General features: G+C 56.9%; 3 protein-coding genes across 3 annotated transcripts in view; 2 read left to right on the forward strand and 1 right to left on the reverse strand.

Annotated features, from left to right (window-relative positions):
* The first annotated feature begins 5,921 nt into the window (after nt 1-5,921).
* BLOC1S1 (biogenesis of lysosomal organelles complex 1 subunit 1) lies at nt 5,922-9,641 on the forward strand. The gene is made up of 4 exons (XM_037514931.2): nt 5,922-6,028; nt 6,930-7,002; nt 9,046-9,178; nt 9,447-9,641. Exons 1-4 carry the CDS (start codon nt 5,968-5,970, stop codon nt 9,555-9,557), a joined length of 378 nt encoding a protein of 125 aa, XP_037370828.1. The 5' UTR covers nt 5,922-5,967; the 3' UTR covers nt 9,558-9,641.
* An 861-nt stretch (nt 9,642-10,502) lies between these two features.
* RDH5 (retinol dehydrogenase 5) lies at nt 10,503-14,241 on the forward strand. Its single transcript, XM_037514932.2, has 5 exons — nt 10,503-10,672; nt 10,786-11,500; nt 11,640-11,898; nt 13,432-13,595; nt 13,886-14,241. The coding sequence occupies exons 2-5, from the start codon at nt 11,191-11,193 to the stop codon at nt 14,107-14,109; spliced, it is 957 nt and encodes a 318-aa protein (XP_037370829.1). The 5' UTR covers nt 10,503-10,672; nt 10,786-11,190; the 3' UTR covers nt 14,110-14,241.
* Nucleotides 14,242-15,213: 972 nt separating this feature from the next.
* CD63 (CD63 molecule) overlaps nt 15,214-17,340 on the reverse strand; it is a 3,304-nt gene continuing 1,177 nt past the window's right edge. Inside the window, exons 2-7 of the mRNA XM_037513316.2 lie at nt 16,541-16,825; nt 16,295-16,369; nt 16,100-16,195; nt 15,847-15,987; nt 15,568-15,651; nt 15,214-15,386 (exon numbers count right to left, since the gene is read on the reverse strand). Coding sequence (XP_037369213.1) covers nt 15,321-15,386; nt 15,568-15,651; nt 15,847-15,987; nt 16,100-16,195; nt 16,295-16,369; nt 16,541-16,825 — 747 coding nt within the window. The 3' untranslated portion in view covers nt 15,214-15,320. The remainder of the gene's footprint in view (nt 15,387-15,567; nt 15,652-15,846; nt 15,988-16,099; nt 16,196-16,294; nt 16,370-16,540; nt 16,826-17,340) is intronic.

The following is a 17,340-nucleotide window of genomic DNA, read 5'->3' on the forward strand; positions in this document are numbered from 1 at the left end:
CCTTGTCGCTGCCCCTTGGGATCTTCCTCAGACTGTTTTCCGGTGTCTCTGCTGTCCCTCGCACACATCACATTCTTAGGATTTTCTCTTCTGCCCTTTCGTAAAAATCCCAACACGTGTTCTACCTGATTCCCCGGATCGCAATCCCTTTGTCTCTCATCTTTGTCCAGGATTATACTTTCAAAAAAGGGGGGGACTCCCTGGTGGTGCAAGGGGTTAAGACACAACCCATGAAGCGACAGCAGCCTCTGCAGCACGAGTTCAAGCCCCCCCCCCCCCCCCCCCCCGCCAGCCAGGGAGACACCCACATGGCGCAGCAGACCTCTCGTGACTGGCCCGCTGCCGTGTATTTCAGTTGGTCTGCCTGTTCTGCTCCCCACTCTGTCTCTGGTGAATGCCCCACATCTCTGGCCTGTACCCCAGCTCTTGTATGCATAAATACATAAATTCCAAAAAAAAAAAAAAAAAGCGAAAGGGCCCTCCGCCGGCCCTGGAACAATCCTTGAGCTGGGTAAGTTACTGTACATTTGAAGGTGTGGCCTCCATTTCTGCAACACTGCCCTTACGGACATCCCTTCCAGGGGCCTAGTGCTCCTCTAAACAGATGCTATCAAGGAAATGCAGATGCTTCCCGGGCTGGCTATGGGATTCTACTCTAATTACGCCCAGAACCGCAGGCAGTAGCGCTGAGATGAGAATGCGGAGTAGTAAAATCAGGACAGAACCCAGGTCTCCTGACTCTCAAGCCAGACTTCCAACGAGGGGCAAATGCCTTTGGAGCCCCAGCTGCCTTCCCCTCTGCACCCGCAGTTTCTGCCTCCCTGCAGCTCTACTCCACCGGCTCCTGCTAAATCCCAGCATGAAATCAGATGCCAAGAATCTGTTTCAGAACTCCTCTGCCCAAATACTCGAGAAGTCACCTCACCGCCTCGGCAGGAAGGAGGAGAGAGAGAGGGAGAGAGAGAGGGGGGCCCAAAATAAGCCCGGCTATAAATAGTGGGGCAAGGGAGGGTGGGGCTGGTGCCAGAGCCCTAGACCAGCCTGGTGAGTTTAGACATGTCCGTTTTCCCTGAAGGAGTGAGAGCAGATCGCTGGAGCGCGGTGCAGTTTGTAGGTGAGGGGTGGAGTGGAGACACTACAGGGATCTGGAGAAAGGAGGGAGCGCAACGTTAAGAACCTACCAGGGAACTTCGTGAGCATTTGAGTCGAGAGTTTGGGACTTTATTAAAACAAAACCAGTGGCGATACCCTGAGAGTCCACTCACGCGGCATTCGCAACATGACAAAAGTGTAGCAACGAGGGACAGATGAGTGACCTCCAGGGGCAGGGATGCGGGAGGAGGTTTGACGATAAAAGAAGAGTACGGGGGATTCCGTCGTGGTGATGAGGTGTTCTGTGTCTTGATTTTGGGGGTGATTATTCAACTCTAAACGTGAGATAAAATGACATTGAGCACACACACCTGGAGACGTGTAAACCGTGTTGGCCATGGGGTCCAGTTTGGAGGCTCTCAACAGTAGTGCACATACGTCAGCCTCCTCGTTTCGAGATGGAAATACGTCCTCGCTTAGAATGGTTTCCTGGAAACTGTGACTTTTAAGCAAATTGATGGCAAGCAAAGCAGGTCCTCCTTTCACTGACTGGGATTGTTTTATTCTCATCAACATTATAACAACTTTGAACAAAATGACGTTTATTGGAGAACGAGCTGTCGCCACTAGGGGAAGCTGGGTGAAGGGTCCAAGAGACTTCAGGCACTATTTTTGCAACTTCCTCTGGGTCTAAAACTATTTCAAAATAATTTGAAAACATTTTAAAACTGATGACTGTCTAGATCCAGCAAAGACTTTGGGCCTGGTCAGAGTGGAAGTGAGTCTTCCTCACTGACAAGCTCCTACACACATCTGGGATCCCCATTTTTCAGTTCCCCCAATCACTCTGCCTCTAGCTGCTGTCTCTAGCTTACAAACACTTCCGGAACACATTCAGGGTTAACTTCTCCTCCACCTCTTCTGGCAGCAAAGACTTGGTGCATATGTCCCAGGTCAGCCTCTTCCTCCCAACGCAAACATGAGGCCTTTCTCACCCCACCCACTGCCCCAACACAGGAATCCTTCTGCCTGCCTCTGAATTCTCTCTGTAGCCAAAGCTCAAACTCTGGGAGTAGGTGGGATGAAAAGAATATAAATGTGATCAAGGGGGATCCGTGAGGAAATGACCTGACCACTCCGGTCTTTGAGAATGCAAAGGAAACCCTGGCATCTTGCGGGGAGGGATTGAGAGGTCACTCCCACAGGAAACCATTTAAGCTGTCTTGAGGGCCCCTTTTCTTTGAGCAGTGGCTTCAGGCCAACATTTGGAACTTTGCCACACCACCAAGGGCCCCCTCTTGAAACCTAGCCATATTTCCCAGAATGAGAAGCTTTCTCCACTCACTCCATGGACTCCCTCGGTCCTCACCCAGCCCCCAAAAACTCAGCAGCTTCCGACCCAAATGTTTGACCCAACCAGTCAAGTTGGAGATTGCTAATTAAAGCTATCACTTAGGGCCTCCCTGGTGGCACAGGGGTTAAAGTCTCAGCTTTATCAAACTATCGCCAGCCACTGAGACATGAGTTGGATTCCCAGCCAGGGAGCTACCCACATGGCACAGCAGACCTCTCCTGACTCGCCCACTGCTCCCCTCAGCAGTGTATTTCAGTCAGTCTGCCTCTTCTGCTCCCCACTCTGTCTCTGGTGGATCCTCTCGCCCCCCACACCTCTGGTCTACACCCCAGTTCTTCTGTGCATAAAAAAATCTTAAAAAAAGAAGTAAAGCTAACGCTGAAAGAGAGCTCAAAAAGAACAAGGCAATGAGTGGAGAAAAGAATGTGAATTGCATTCATTCATTCAAAGGGAAAATAATCTGGATGGGAAGCTGTAAAGAGAAGTGGGCAGAAAGATTTCCAATTTCATGAGTCATTCTCTGGAGATGCATACAGCTGTGTCCATCTCTACCAATGGCAAGTGGATCTGGGCTTCAACCAGGCAGAAACTCAGGTCAGACAGCCAGCAGCAAGAGCCCCAAAAAGGAGCAGCTGGAGGATGACCCTGTAGAGATCAGCCGGGGTCCCCAGGAATAGGTAACTATGTCCTCTGCCCAGCTCTAGGGCAAAGGAACAACTAGTGTGTGGGAGAGGGGATAAGGCTGGTGTCTGCAGAATCCTGGCAGTCTCTGGACTGACGGCGCAAATGTCAGGCAGCTGTGCCAAGCGGGTGAGGGTAATACAGGATGAGCTTGGCCGTCTCCCTGAGTCAGTAGAATCTTAACATTCACAGACTCAACCCTGAAACCACCAACACCAAGCCCACCCCGTCAGCCCCTGCCCTGTTTCATGTCTTCAGGCCTCCACTCCCTGGCTCCTCTTCCAAACTGTCATTCTCGCAGGCCTCACAGCTCTGGGAGTGAGACACCAGGTATCTTCCCATCTACCTCTATTTTGCTGGCTCACTGCAGTTGGAAGCTGGAGCCAGGGGAGGGGGCAGGGAGGACCTGGCCAGGCTGCCCTGTGATGCCTCACACTTCCCACTTGTATCGATCAGCCCCCCTCTGGAGCAGAACCCCTCCCCTGCTAGGATTCCCAGCAACTGATGTGTCACAGGTTAGAGGGGCAGTGTGATGAGACAGGGTGTCTGTGCCCGAGCAGCCTCACAGCATCTGATCTGAGCAGTGAAGCAGTGTCGGGCCTGATTAGTGCTTGGATGGAGTGAAGAGACATGGCACCCTCCCCAACAGAGCTCTGGGCCTCCCCTTTTGGGGTCTCTCTCATGGGGTGGGCAGTCTAGTAGCCTGGGCCCCCAGAGCAGATAGCCTAATCTGTTCCCCTCGCTCCAATGCTTGACGACCTATTACTTACCTGCTCTATATCTGAGATTCGTCATCTACAAACTGGGGATGCAAATAATAATAGAAGTGTTCACAGAAGTGTTCTAGGGATTAAATGAATTAACACATGTGACCTGCACTCAGGGGAAATAAGTTACAGTGCACATGTAAGCATAGATACATACGCACAGTTTCCAACATTTTTATTCAGAATTTTTATTGTAGGGCTTAATATTCTACTTTAGGCTGCACTTACCCATTTCACTCACTAACCCTTTGAAGGTCGCACATCTCCTAGAATTTAAGATGCTACTTGGCAAGCAGTGAAATGAACAAGTCAATCAGTAATCCTCACCTCTTACTCAGAAGATTCAACAATGTTTTATTCTAACTCAAACAGCACCGATTTCTCTTTCCCAGCAAGTTGATAAAATGAGGTCAGTATTCAACATGGAACTGAATCACAAAATGAGAGAATGCCAAAGTTGGAAATAGCCTGAAGTGAGGCTTAGATGAGGGATTCTCAGCCTTGAATGCACATTAGAATCACCTGAGCAACTTGTTTTAAATACCTCTGCCTGGACTCCACCCTCACAAATCTAGCTAATTAGTCTGGGGCCTCCACGTTTTTTATTTTTTTAAAGATTTATTTCTTTATGCATACAACAACTGGGGTACAGGCCAGAGGTGTAGGGGGCGTAAGAGGATTCACCAGAGACAGAGTGGGGAACAGAACAGACAGATCTACTGAAATACACTGCTGAGGGGAGCCGTGGGGAGTCAGGAGAGGTCTGCTGCGCTGTGTGGGTAGCTCCCTGGCTGGGTATCAAACTCCTGCTGCAGTGGCTGCAGATAACTTCAGTGCTGAGATTTAACCCCTTGCGCCAACAGGGAGGCCCCTCCACATTTTTTAAAACTTCCCCCACATAATTCTAATATTTCGCAAGGGTTGAGAACCACCACCAATTCAATCCCCTTATTTTACCAAAGAGAAAACCAAAATCTGGAGTAAGCAACGTGCACAAAGCCATCCAGCATGTAGTACACGGTGCACCAGAGACACTGTGGCAAAAGCAAGAATATGTTGATGATGCTGATGATTTCTTTTTCTTGTTGGAGTTAATCCCAGAAGCATTTCTCTTTATTTCAGAGAGGGACAATATAATTCACCTTTTATTTTGGCAGTAGCACTTACTCTTCTGATAATGGGCTCTCATTCCCTGACCACAAAAGGACAGAGAAGGAATTGTACATCCACCGCACACAGACAGCCAAGCTAGCAAAGCTCCCTGGGAGGCCAGTGGAAGTGCCCTAAAATGCTGCTTCTCTGCAAAGATCACCTCGGTGGGGTGGTGAGGAGTGTTGGAAAAGAGAGGAAAGCCTTCCCTCCTAGAGGGAGGGAGCTGAGAATCCACCCAGAAGCAGCCTGAGCTGCCAGGAGAGAAAGGCGAGGCCAGGGAAAGAATGTCAATGAGGCCAGCGGCCTTTGCTCCAACAACAGAACCACCATGATGGGCAGACTGGCCACACCGACACTCCCGCTGGCCTGCGAGCCAGGGAAGTTAAAAACTGGCTCTGCCGGGCCTCCCTGGTGGCGCAAGGGGTTAAGACGCAGCCTATGAAACTATCCGCAGCCTCTGCAGCACGAGTTCGATCCCCAGCCAGGGAGCTACCCACATGGTGCAGCAGACCTCTCCTGCCTCGCCCGCTGCTCCCCTCAGCAGTGTACTTCGGTCAGTGTGCCTGTTCTGCTCCCCACTCTGTCTCTGATGAATCCTCTCACCCCCCAGGCCTCAGGCCTGTACCCCAGTTCTTGAATAAAAATAAATCTTTAAAAAAAAAACTGGCTCTTCCGCATGGGCAGCGAAGAAAACGGCTTCCAACACTCACCAAAAAACGAGCTTCGATAAGGACAAGCGCTCACAAGCCCCCAGCCCGCCGCCGCCCCACCCTGGCAAAGGCGGGCTCCCCGCCACCGACGCCCGCCGCCCCGGGAGGCCGGGCCGCGCCTCACGTGACGAGGCCGCCACGTGACCCGGCCCCGGAGCCGCCGAGCGCCCGCCCGTTCCCGCAGCCCGGGGCCCGCGCCCGCCCGCCGGCCATGCTGTCCCGCCTGCTGAAGGAGCACCAGGCCAAGCAGAACGAGCGCAAGGAGCTGCAGGGTGAGCGGCCGGGCGCGGCGCCCTTTCCCCGCCGCGGCCTGGCCTCAGCCGGGCGGCCCGAGCCGCCGCCCAGACGCAGCGACGCGCGGGCTGGGGAGGCCGGGCAGGGCCGCGCCCCCGGCAGCGCCGTCCCCTCAGCCGCGGACGCGGCCTCCGCGTCCCGCCCCTGCCGGCGGGTCGCGCGCGGGTTGGGCCCGGCGCCCGCGGCGGGGCAGCTGCTTCGGCCCGGGGGAGGGGGGCCCCTCGGAGCGGGGGTTCTTGGAGGCCTGAAGCCTGCGAAACGGGGCGGGGCCCTTGTTTGCTAAATCCGGGCCGGGAACCCCGGGGTTGCCAATCCTGAGGCCAAGACGGGGGTAAGGATGCCCGGGAGCCTGGTTCGCGGCCCGGGCCCGCGACTTGCCCTGTGAGGCGCTCGTTTCCGCCCGGCTAGGACGGAGGGGCTTGCCTGATGGTTTGGGTTTTTTTTAAAGAAATATTTTGCTCGCTTTCATCATTTTTTTTTAGATTGATTTATTTATTTATACAAGCACTGGGTACAGTCAGAAGCGCGGGAGGGTGAGAGGATTCACCAGAGCCAGAGCGGGGAGCAGAGCAGGCAGAAGGACCGAAGGACACTGCTGAGGGGAGCAGCGGGCGGCAGGAGAGGTCTGCGCACCATGTGGGACCCTCCTCTGGTGACCGGGGAGCAGCCGGGGATCGAACCGGCGCTGCAGAGGCCGCGGGGAGCTTCGCAACCCAGCGCTCAACCGCTGCGCCACCGTTTTGCAAGCTCTTTTTCAGCTCTGGATTTCCGAGCCGAGTTGACATGTTCCCACAGAATACTGTTGAGCGGGTGGGAAACCTTCAGGACCACCCCTCAAAAAACCAGTCTCCAGTCCAATTGTTTCCTCCCTCCCCCCAGAGAAGAGGAGGCGAGAGGCCATCACTGCCGCCACCTGCCTGACAGAAGCTTTAGTGGATCATCTCAATGTGGGGTATGAGCCTCTTCCCATCAACACCAGCCTGTGCACACCCCGAGCCCTAATTTCAGTGACTGGCGAGGTCGAGACCCAAGACTGCTCTTGAGGGGATGACATGTTCCACGCGTCCTCCTGCCTCTCCCCACCCAGTCTGACTCCATGGAGGGAGGCTTGAGTCAGCTCTGACCCCTGACATTGGCAGGGGGAGCAGCGGCAGTGGTTGGAGACGCTGCCAGGCTCCCCCTCCCCACAGTAACTTTCCTGGTGCTGACAATTTGGTGCCATCTGCCCACCTCCCTTCACCCTTCCAAGTCCAGCTGTCACTTCAGCAGAGGGAGGGCACCCTCCTTCACCACAGCTCACCATCCTGTCTTCTCCACCTCCACTCTCTGGCAGGCCTGGGTAGCAGCTGGCAGGAAAGACATGGCACAGCTGGTGATAGTAAGGGCAGAACCTGTGCCAGGAGCCACAGCAGAGCCAGGCTGTCTCTTCCTTTCCTTCTGGGCCGCCAAGGACCACCCCCTGCCCCAGCCCTAAATGAGAATGCCCGGGACGGCCACAAATTGGGAAGGAACAAAGAATATTGTCCCTTGACCCTGACTGACCCAGAAGACCGCAGAGATGGTGGTTTGATAGGCGTCTGTGGGAAGAAAAGAGGCAGTAGGATGCCTTCCTCCCCAGGGCAAATAGAATGGCTTGGTTGTGAGTCCAGAGGCTGAGTCACCCCAGCGAGACGTGCAGGGTTGTCATCTTCATTACTCATCTCTGGGCAGGAGGGCTGTGGCTGGGGTCTCGGAGCGCCCTCCCCTCCAGGCCTCTCGCCTCACTCAGTGTCAACGGTGGAGAGCAGATCAACAGGGAAAACTGGCATCTCGAAACTCCCAGGGGACTCTCTTGAAGCACTGGGCACCCCCTGCTATGATCAGCTCCTACACCACACCCCCCATGGCCCAGCTGCCCCCCAAAGAGGGGCACAGAGTCTGGCCCCATTCCTCCCTCACGGGCCCCTCCTGGTATCTGCTGTGAAGTTGGCCGAGGCCACCCCTCTCCAGCTTAGAGGGCAGCTCAGCCAAAGCCAGATTAGAAAGGGTTTTGTGTTGCTGCCCACGACCTCTCTGCTTCCCCGGAAAGAAAAACACAAAGACTCAGTCTATCTCAGCCCATCAGGTGTCCTTCCCACTCTCTTGACCCCCCCAACCCCTTGCCCCCACCAGCCCCCTCAGATTCCAGTGGTGGGGGGCACCGGATGTGGAGTCTCCCAGCTGACCTAGAGCTTTGGGGTGGGGAGTGAAAGATTCATCCGCCAATAAGGAAGAAGAGTTCTTGCACAATCGCCGGAGAGTGTGGGAACAGGAGAGTGATGGGCAGAGCACTGGGGGTTCCAAGCCCACGGCAGTCATGGTCACTGCAGCCGGCACCTTGATTGCGGAGAGAAGAGAAACTATTGCCTAGAGCAGAAAGAAAAGAGGAAGAGTGTGTGTGTGTGTGTGTGTGTGTGTGTGTGTGTGCGCGCGTGCGCGTGTGCTTGCGTGTGTGTGTGTTTTCATTCATCTGTGTGGGCGACAAGGGCTGGGAGAGAGGCTGAAAGCCAAAAGGCAGCCCCTGGGATATCTTCTCTTGACCCTGAGTTCCTGAGGAAGGGGGTTGCTCTCCCAACCCACCCCAAATTCAGGGAGGGGCCCGATTTCCCTTCCCAGTTTGTTTCATGGGTCCCTGGACTTCCAGTCACTGCCAGATGTGCTTTCCCAGCTTCCCCATCCCCTTTCCCTCCCGGCCCCATCCTCTGGGATCTCCCCCAGGTTAACCCTCCCTTCTCCCACCCAGCTTCAGGAACTCCTTTTGGGGAGTAGGAGATGGTATGTTTCTAGTCAGCTCTCAGTGAGGTTCTCCTGGGGCTCCCAAGAGTGGGAGGAGGGAGCGGGGTTCGTTTGCATCACATCCAAGAATGGCCTGACTTCTGGCTGGCCTCCCACTGGAGCAATAGCATGTTAGCCCTGCAGACCACCCCCCACCCCCACCGCGAGCTGGCGAACGAACTTCCTCCCTCCTCCCCTCTAGTGTGGCCCAGGCCTACATGAACCAGAGGAAGCTGGACCATGAGGTGAAGACCCTGCAGGTCCAGGCTGCCCAGTTTGCCAAGCAGACAGGCCAGTGGATCGGGATGGTGGAGAACTTCAACCAGGCACTCAAGGTGGGCCACACTCCCTCTCCATCCCCAGCCCTGTCCTCTACCCCATCGGCTGCCTCCCGTGGGGTCACCTCAGGCTTGGAGTTAAAGAGGAAGCGGCAGTGGCCCCAGAACCCCATCCCAGGCCCCAATGTCAGAAGCTAAAGAAATAAAAGCAGTTGGTGGGTTCAAGCCAAGCCTTTTCTGGGGGATGAATGGAAAGTAACCCCAGGTATCCCCTAGAACCACACTCTGCCCACCCTGACTTCTGGACCCCTCCCCCGCCTCCCAGGAAATCGGGGATGTAGAGAACTGGGCTCGGAGCATCGAACTGGACATGCGCACCATTGCCACGGCGCTGGAATATGTCTACAAAGGACAGCTGCAGTCTGCCCCCTCCTAGCCCCTCTCCCCTCCCCGAGGGGGCAAGAGGGAGGTTGACAGCCCATGAATAAAACACAAGCTTCCATTTCTCTTTGGTATTTTTTTTTAAGATTTTTTAATTTATGTATGCATACAAGAACTGGGGTGCAGGCCAGAGGTATGGGGGTGAGAGGATTCACCAGAGACAGAGTGGGGAGCAGAACAGGCAGATCCACTGAAACACACTGCTAAGGGGAGCAGCGGGGAGACAGGAGAGGTCTGCTGCGCCCTGTGGGCAGCTCCCTGGCCGGGATCAAACTCATGTTGCAGTGGCTGTTGCTAGCTGGATGGCGCTGGGACTTAACCCCTGCACCACCAGGGAGGCCCCTCTCTTTGCTGTGTTTCAAGGAGCACAGCGTGGGTGGTGGGAGTGGAAGATCCAAGACAGTTTCCCTTCGGGACAGGCACCTTTTCGGTAGAGAGACCAGCTTCCTCTTGACCAAACCTGCTTTCTTTCCCTCTGCAGGCCTGGTTCAGGCGCCTGTTGGGTTAACGAAAGGTGGGAGCTGCCCGGCCCTTCCCAGAGAAGGTCAGAGTGAAGCTACAGAAGGAAATTAAGACAGGGAGCAGGCCCAGTCCCAGCCCTGGCTTTCTGCCTCTCCACGTGCCCATGGCCTCTCCCAGCCTGGCACCAAGCAGTGTCATGAGTTGGGGCCAGGTGGGAGATTAACACTTCAGGCTCAGGGGCCCTTCAGGACTGGGAAAGGGGAGGAATGGCGGGTCCATGGTCGCCAGCAGAGGGGAGGCAGCTGCCATGCTCGACCAGTCCCCCTGCTGGGGGTCCATGAAGGAGGTGGTCAGGGTGGGCGGTGGGGTGGGGCAAAAGGCAGCCACTGGGAGCCTAGCCCTGGCTGACCTGTGCCCAGCCCTGACTGTAGCCGGGCTGTAGACTCCCCGACTCCTCCTCCCAGCCTCTCCCCACAACCCCGCCCCGCATACCCCTAATGCCTCTGGCGCCCAGTGTAAAGCTGCAGGCTCTGGACTTTGGCCTTCGCTGTAGCTAGTGTGGGAGTCTGGCAGGCAGACGCAGCCTCTCAAGAAAGTAAAAGCAGCAGCCTCAGGCACTGTGGTGCCCGCTAGCTTTCCCCTGAGGAGGTGAGTAGGGTGCTGGGAATGGGGGTGCGATGACAAAACGAGCAAAATATTACAAGGATTGGTAACTGCAAGCTTTATTCTTTCACCACCCTCACACGCACGGTGGGTGTTAGCCCCCCTGATAGGCGAGAAGCTGCTGGTGACAGAGTCTCGGCATCACTCAGGAAGTCTGGGGCCACCAGAACTAAGCACACGGCTTTGGGCCTCGTGTCTCCGGTCACAAAGCCCAGCTCACATTAAGAGTCCAGTATCCCTGGTTAAGCCAAAGAGGACAACAAACAAGAAGTTCTGCGCACAGACCCGCTCGTCTGGTCAGGTGTTCGCCTCGGTCTGGGGTCTGCCCACATCTTTGCAGAAAGGAGCCATAGTTTAGCAATAATCTGCCCAGCAGACAATTTCTCAGTCTGTTGGGTCCAGAGAATTGCAGCCCAGGAGGACGCGGGGGGCCAGGGCTGAGGACTGGATAAACTTTCCTGTCCAGTCTCGGCTGCCACCTGCAGGTCACTGGGGCTCCAGCCATGTGCCTGCCTTTGCTGCTGGGCGTCTTGCTCTGGGCAGCGCTGTGGTGGCTCAGGGACCGGCAGCGCCTGCCCGCCAGCGGTGCCTTCGTCTTCATCACGGGCTGTGACTCGGGCTTTGGGCGGCTTCTGGCGCTGAGACTGGACCAGCGAGGCTTCCGGGTCCTGGCCGGCTGCCTGACTCCCGCGGGGGCAGAGCACCTGCAGTGGGCGGCCTCCTCGCACCTCCACACCACCCTGCTGGACGTCACTGATCCTCACAGTATACAGCGGGCCGCCGAGTGGGTAGAGACACAGGTTGGGGAAGCAGGTGAGTACGGCTGGGCCACCTACACCTGGGGAGGGGCTGTGGGGAGCTAGGGAGGAAGACCTGGGGAAGGAGCAGCGCTCAGACCCTCCCGGGGAGGAGGAGGCCTCCAGCCCTACCCCTCCCGCCTCTCTCACCACAGGGCTCTTCGGCCTGGTGAACAATGCTGGTGTGGCTGGCGTCATCGGGCCCACGCCCTGGCTGACACGGGAGGATTTCCATCGGGTGCTGAATGTGAACACGCTGGGCCCCATCGGCGTCACCCTTGCCCTGCTGCCCCTGCTCCAGCAGGCCCGGGGCCGGATCGTCAACATCACCAGCGTCCTGGGCCGCCTGGCGGCCAACGGTGGGGGCTACTGTGTCTCCAAGTTTGGCCTGGAGGCCTTCTCTGACAGCCTCAGGTGAGGGGTACTAGGCCGTGGGCTCCCCGCCCCGGGGTGGCCTACTCCACAAACAAATGTGTGACTGCCCTGCAGAGGTGACCAAAACAGCAGAGAATACTGTGAGGAGACACGTCAGAGGAGAGTGTAGGCCTCGAGTTCGTGGGTTCAAACTTCAGTCTTCTCTCACACGAGCTCTGTGACCTGAATAGGTTATTTCTCTTTACCCCAGCTTTTTCCTCATCTCTTAAATGGGCATGAGACACCTGCCTCGTGGGTGTTATAACTGAAATGAGGTGCATGTGAAGTCCCAGCAGTGCCTGGCACATAGAAAATACCCAAAAAGCTTGTTATCATCAGTGTTATCACTGATAACACAACTGCTACTTACAGGGAACTAGTAACCTTTACGTAACTTCTCCACATTTGGTTCTCTCAACAACCCTATAAGGAAAGAGCCTTACAGCAGCTTTTCCAAGACCACGTAACTCGTCAGTGGAGACGCCAGGACTCGCCCCAGGTCTGCTGGCCTGGAGAGCCTGCTCAGTAGGCTCTCGTGCCCTTTATCTCTACACTGCAATGTTCAAAGTTCCCTGCGAGCACAAGAGATTTGAGAGGACAGGTCTGGGCAGGGCCTGAATTTTGAGCAGAGTGGGTTCCCAAGCTGAGCCCCCCTTCCGAGGGAGCCTGCCTTTTCCACCGCCATTCGGTGTGAGGTTGTGTTCCTGCTTCTCAGCCTTTTCACTTTCCAATTGACCTCCCAGGCCACATACTTTGTATACTTGGATTTCTGTATCTGTGCCAAGGCTGTATCTCCACTTCCCGCCACTCAGCAAACACTAATCTAAGCTCTTCCTATCCAAAACTCAGGACTCAGCCCTGCGTTCGGGTGGGATGTTGTTCTGCTAGGTCATGATTTGGCAAACTGGTTCTCAGGCCAGATCTGCCCAGCCTGGTACAAGCTAATAAGGGTTTCTACCTTTGTAAATGGTTATATAAGTATCTATGTGTATCATTCATAGTAGGCCTGCGCTGCCTACAATATTAACTACCTGGCCCTTTAAGAAGTTTGCTGACACTTGCTCCAGATCAGAAAATATAAAACAAACTTCATGAAATACCTCCCTCCCTCTGTGCCACCTGCCCCTCAGCCTAGGGCAACAGAGACCTCCCTTACCATCATGGCCTGTATTTTTTTTTTTTAGATTTATTTATGCATACAAGGTACAGGCCAGAGGCGTACCCCTGAGGGGGGTGAGAGGAGACAGAGCGGGGAACAGAACAGGCAGACTGACAAAGTACACTGCTGAGGGGAGCAGTGGGCAAGACAGGAGAGGTCTGCTGCGCCATGGGGGTAGCTCCCTGGCTGGGATTGAACTCGTGCTGCAGTGGCTGCAGACAGCTTCATAGGTTGCATCTTAACCCCTTGCACACCAGGGAGGCCCACAACCTGTATTTCTGATAACGTCCCCATCTTAGTCTCCCATCCATGTCCTTGAAGATCCTCTCTCTATAAGGCAAGAACACAGAAACCTCTCTTCGCCCCCTCTCCAGGAGGGACATGGCTCCTTTCGGGGTACAAGTATCCATCGTGGAGCCCGGCTTCTTCCGAACCCCAGTGACAAACCTAGACAGTCTGGAGGAAGCCCTGCAGGCCTGCTGGGCACGGCTCCCTCCAACCACACGGGCCCGCTATGGGGAGGCCTTCCTCACCAAGTGTGAGTAGCTGGGCCCATGTAGGGTGTGTGGAGGGAAAAGGAAATGCCAGGAAGGCCAGTCCTATAACACCATGCTGGCAAGAGGGTGGGCAGGGCCATCAGGGAGGGGGTAAGGGTAATGAGATACCCCTGGAGAACACCCAAGCCATATGAAACCTACCCACTCCCAAACGGGGACCGGAACTAAGGACCCCTCACCTCTGCTGGGCAACACGCCCAGGAAAAAGCTGGGACCCAAGGTGGGCTGCAGCAGGACAGGGACATTGATTACAACCACCCCCCGGATGCAGACCTGAAAGTGCAGCGGTCCATCATGAGCCTCATCTGTGACCCAGACCTCACCAAGGTGAGCAGGTGCCTGGAGCATGCTCTGACCGCGCGACACCCGAGAACCCGCTATAGCCCGGGCTGGGACGCTAAGCTGCTCTGGCTGCCAGCCTCCTACCTGCCAGCCAGTCTGGTGGATGCCATCCTCACCTGGGTTCTTCCCAGACCAGCCCAGGCAGTCTGCTGAATCCAGGCATGGACTTCCATTTATTCCTGTGCCTGCCCTGTTACTGCCTGGTACCCACACACAACTGGCACTCAATAAACGTAGAAAGTAAAAATACAAAAGCACTGTCATTGGCAGAAATGAAGGTGCTGTTGGGAGACTGATGTCATTTATTTTTTATCTTTTTTTTTAAAGATTTTTGTTTATTTTTGCGTATAAGAACTGGGGTATAAGCCAGAGGTGCAGGGGGTGAGAGGATTCACCAGAGACAGAGTGGGGAGCAGAGCAGACGGACTGAAATCCAGTGCTGAGGGGAGACAGGAGAGGTCTGCTGCACCATGTGGGTTGCTCCCAAGCTGGGGATCGAACTCCTGCTGCAGTGGCTGGTAGTAGCTTGATAGTGCAGTGTTTAACCCCTGCACCACCAGGGAGGCCCAGACGGATGGCATTGAACTGTTGACTACCCAAGCCTGCTGCCCAGGGCCTCTGGCCTGCTTAGTGCCTGCAAAACAACTAGTGCCCACTGGGGGGCGGGAGAGGAGGGCGGCAGCCGCGCAGAGGAATGGCCGCCAGAGGGCGCTTTGGGTGTATCTTTTCTAGGAGTAATCCTGCAACAGAGTCTGAAATGGAAATAGCAATTATTTGGGGGGGGCGGTCTGGGGGGCAGGGAGAGTGAAGAGAGGTCAAGGTCAGGATGGATGGTTTCCATGAAAAAAGGACAACGTCCACGGGTATCAAGGCCACATCTCGTCACCCTGAGAGGACCAACCCCCCCGCAGATGGCGGCAGTTGCTGGACCCTCAGAGTGGGCAGAGGCCAAGGGAAAGATGCCCCGATAGACCTGGACTTGCCTCTCCCAGACTGCACCTCTGCCAGGGGGTCCTTTTGGCATATGCAGGAGAGGGCTCTATGGGTATTTCAGCCCAGGGCCCGATGGCGCCAGTCGGAGACGGACAGCGGGCCACACCAGTGGGTCCCCACTCCCTGGCCAGCCCAACCAGTGCCTTCCGCAAAACCCACCTTTCCCAAACACCCCCCCACATAGGCCCGCCTCACCCAGAGCATCGAGAGCAAGGCCCCAGAGGACAAGGGACATGACTTGGAAGGGGAAGCGATACACAGAGACTCTTCAAGACACACGGAGACTCTTTTCAGTCTGAAAAAATAATCTGTTTAATTGAAAAACTGGAACGCCAGTCCCCGAGATGAGGGGGCTGAGGAGACAAGACCCCCTACATCACCTCATAGCCACTTCGAATACTCTTCACGAGGCAGCAAGCCAGGACAACCCCCAGGGCCTAGGAGGAGAGACAGAAAGTGGAGTAGAGAGAGATGTCAAAAGGGCAAGTTATCCCAGACCCACCCGAGACACCCCAAACCCACCAGGGTTCGCCTCCCCAGACGAGTACCTCCTCTTGGCACCCTCCTCCCTCCCCTACCCCCCAGATGCCCGGGACTGAGTCCAAAGGCACCCCTCACCTCCACGGCGGCAATGCCCAAGGCCACGCCAGTCACCACCGGCACATTTTCCCTCAGCCAGACCCCAACCTTCTCCACACAGCCCTGCAGGAGGCAGCACACCAGGGGGGCATCAGCAGCAGCTCCCCACCGTGTCCCCGGTCCTTCTGCCTCCCACCCTCTCCATCCCTGACCCCCCAACTGCCCAGGGTCCAGCCCTCTGTAAAACACACACACGTCCCACTTCCCGAGACACTTCCCAGGGGCCCCGAGTCCCCTGTGCTCAAGCCGCCGCCCTACCTCCCTATAGATGTCCTCCACCTTGAACTTCTCCCCACAGTGCGGGGTAGAATTCCGGCAGCAGGAGTCGGGCACGTGGTCCCTGCCCATGGACGGGATGCTCACCCAGTCCGTGTAGTTATCGGCCCCACAGCACTGGAACTGAGAGAAGAGCGCGGGCGAGAATGTGGTTCAGGCCGTGTCCACCTTCACCATGACCTGAGCCCCGACCTCCACGCTGCGGCCCCAGCCCCGGCCCCGCGCCCCCGCTCACTTTTTGCTGCAACCGGTCCAGGAACTCAGCTGTGTGATTGTTCTTGGGATAATCCTGCATCTTCTCCCGGAAGTTCTTACTAAACTCCGACATCACCTGGGAGCACAGGGGCGCACTGTTCACATCCGGATTCCGGGCGCCTGGGTCCCCAGCAGCCAGGCCCCCGGGGCAGGCCCCTGACCCGCCCCTGCTTACCTTGTTCTTGAACACGTAACCAGCAATGCCGGCCGCCACCTCCACCAGCATGATGAGCGACAGGAAGATGGCGAACTGCAGGCGGAGGGCAGGAGTCGGGCTTGGCGCTTGGGCGAGAGGGGCCCTCCGTGGCCAAGCAGCCTCTGGGGCACCCACAAAGGCTGTCCTCACCCTCCCTCCGCAGCAGTGCCCTTCTGGCAGCCCCGGCACCCGCGCTGGCCCACGCTGGCCCGTCACCCCACTCACCGTCATCATGAGGCAGTAGTTCTCTTTGCAGGCCCCACAGCAGCCCACAAAGGCCACCAGGAAGAGGAAGGCGCCCACGGCGATGATGACCACAGGCACCAGGGAGCCCGAGGTGGCGCCCTCCCTGACCATCTGGTTCAGGAAGAGCTGGGCCGCTACTCCCACGGTGATGAGCGCCACGGCGCAGGCCTGGGGGCACAGGTCGGGGTTGGCCCGGCCCCCCACGGCCCCCCACGGGCCCCCCACGGGCCCCCCACGAGGGAGCAGCAGATGCGCCCGGGTGGACTCGCCCCACCCCGGCGACCCCGGCGTCCCTCACGCAGCTCCCCAACCAGGAGCGCGCCCCAAGCAGGAGTGCCCCCCAAGCAGGAGTGCCCCCCAAGCAGGAGTGCTCCCCAACCAGGAGCGCGCCCCAACCAGGAGCGAGGCAGGCGCAAAAAGAGAAGTTCCCGGAGAGGCCTCCAGCGCACACTCCTGCCCTCCAGGGGTGCTGCCCGCGCCTCTCCCAGCGCCTGCCCCGCCCCACCCCCCAGCCTGAGGAGGGTTCCTGGGGTCACCCGGCCGAGAGCCGAAAACCGGGCAGGAGTGGCGGCCCCTCCCTGGACAAACAGCTCCAGCCCGGGAAGGAGCTCCGAGCAGAGCAAACTCGGGCGGGCAGCGCCCCCCCCCCCCCCAGAGCTGGCGGGGAACGGAGGGCCCGGGTGGGGGTGCGGGGGCGACGGGGGAGGCCCCGCGGCGATAGCATCGGGACCGTTGGCGGGTTGCCCCACTCCGGGGATCACAAGTGGTTGGGTCACCGG

This window comes from Talpa occidentalis, unplaced genomic scaffold, assembly GCF_014898055.3.
Source record: "Talpa occidentalis isolate TD23 unplaced genomic scaffold, MPIMG_talOcc4v2.1 talOcc4.16, whole genome shotgun sequence".
Taxonomy (NCBI): domain Eukaryota; kingdom Metazoa; phylum Chordata; class Mammalia; order Eulipotyphla; family Talpidae; genus Talpa; species Talpa occidentalis.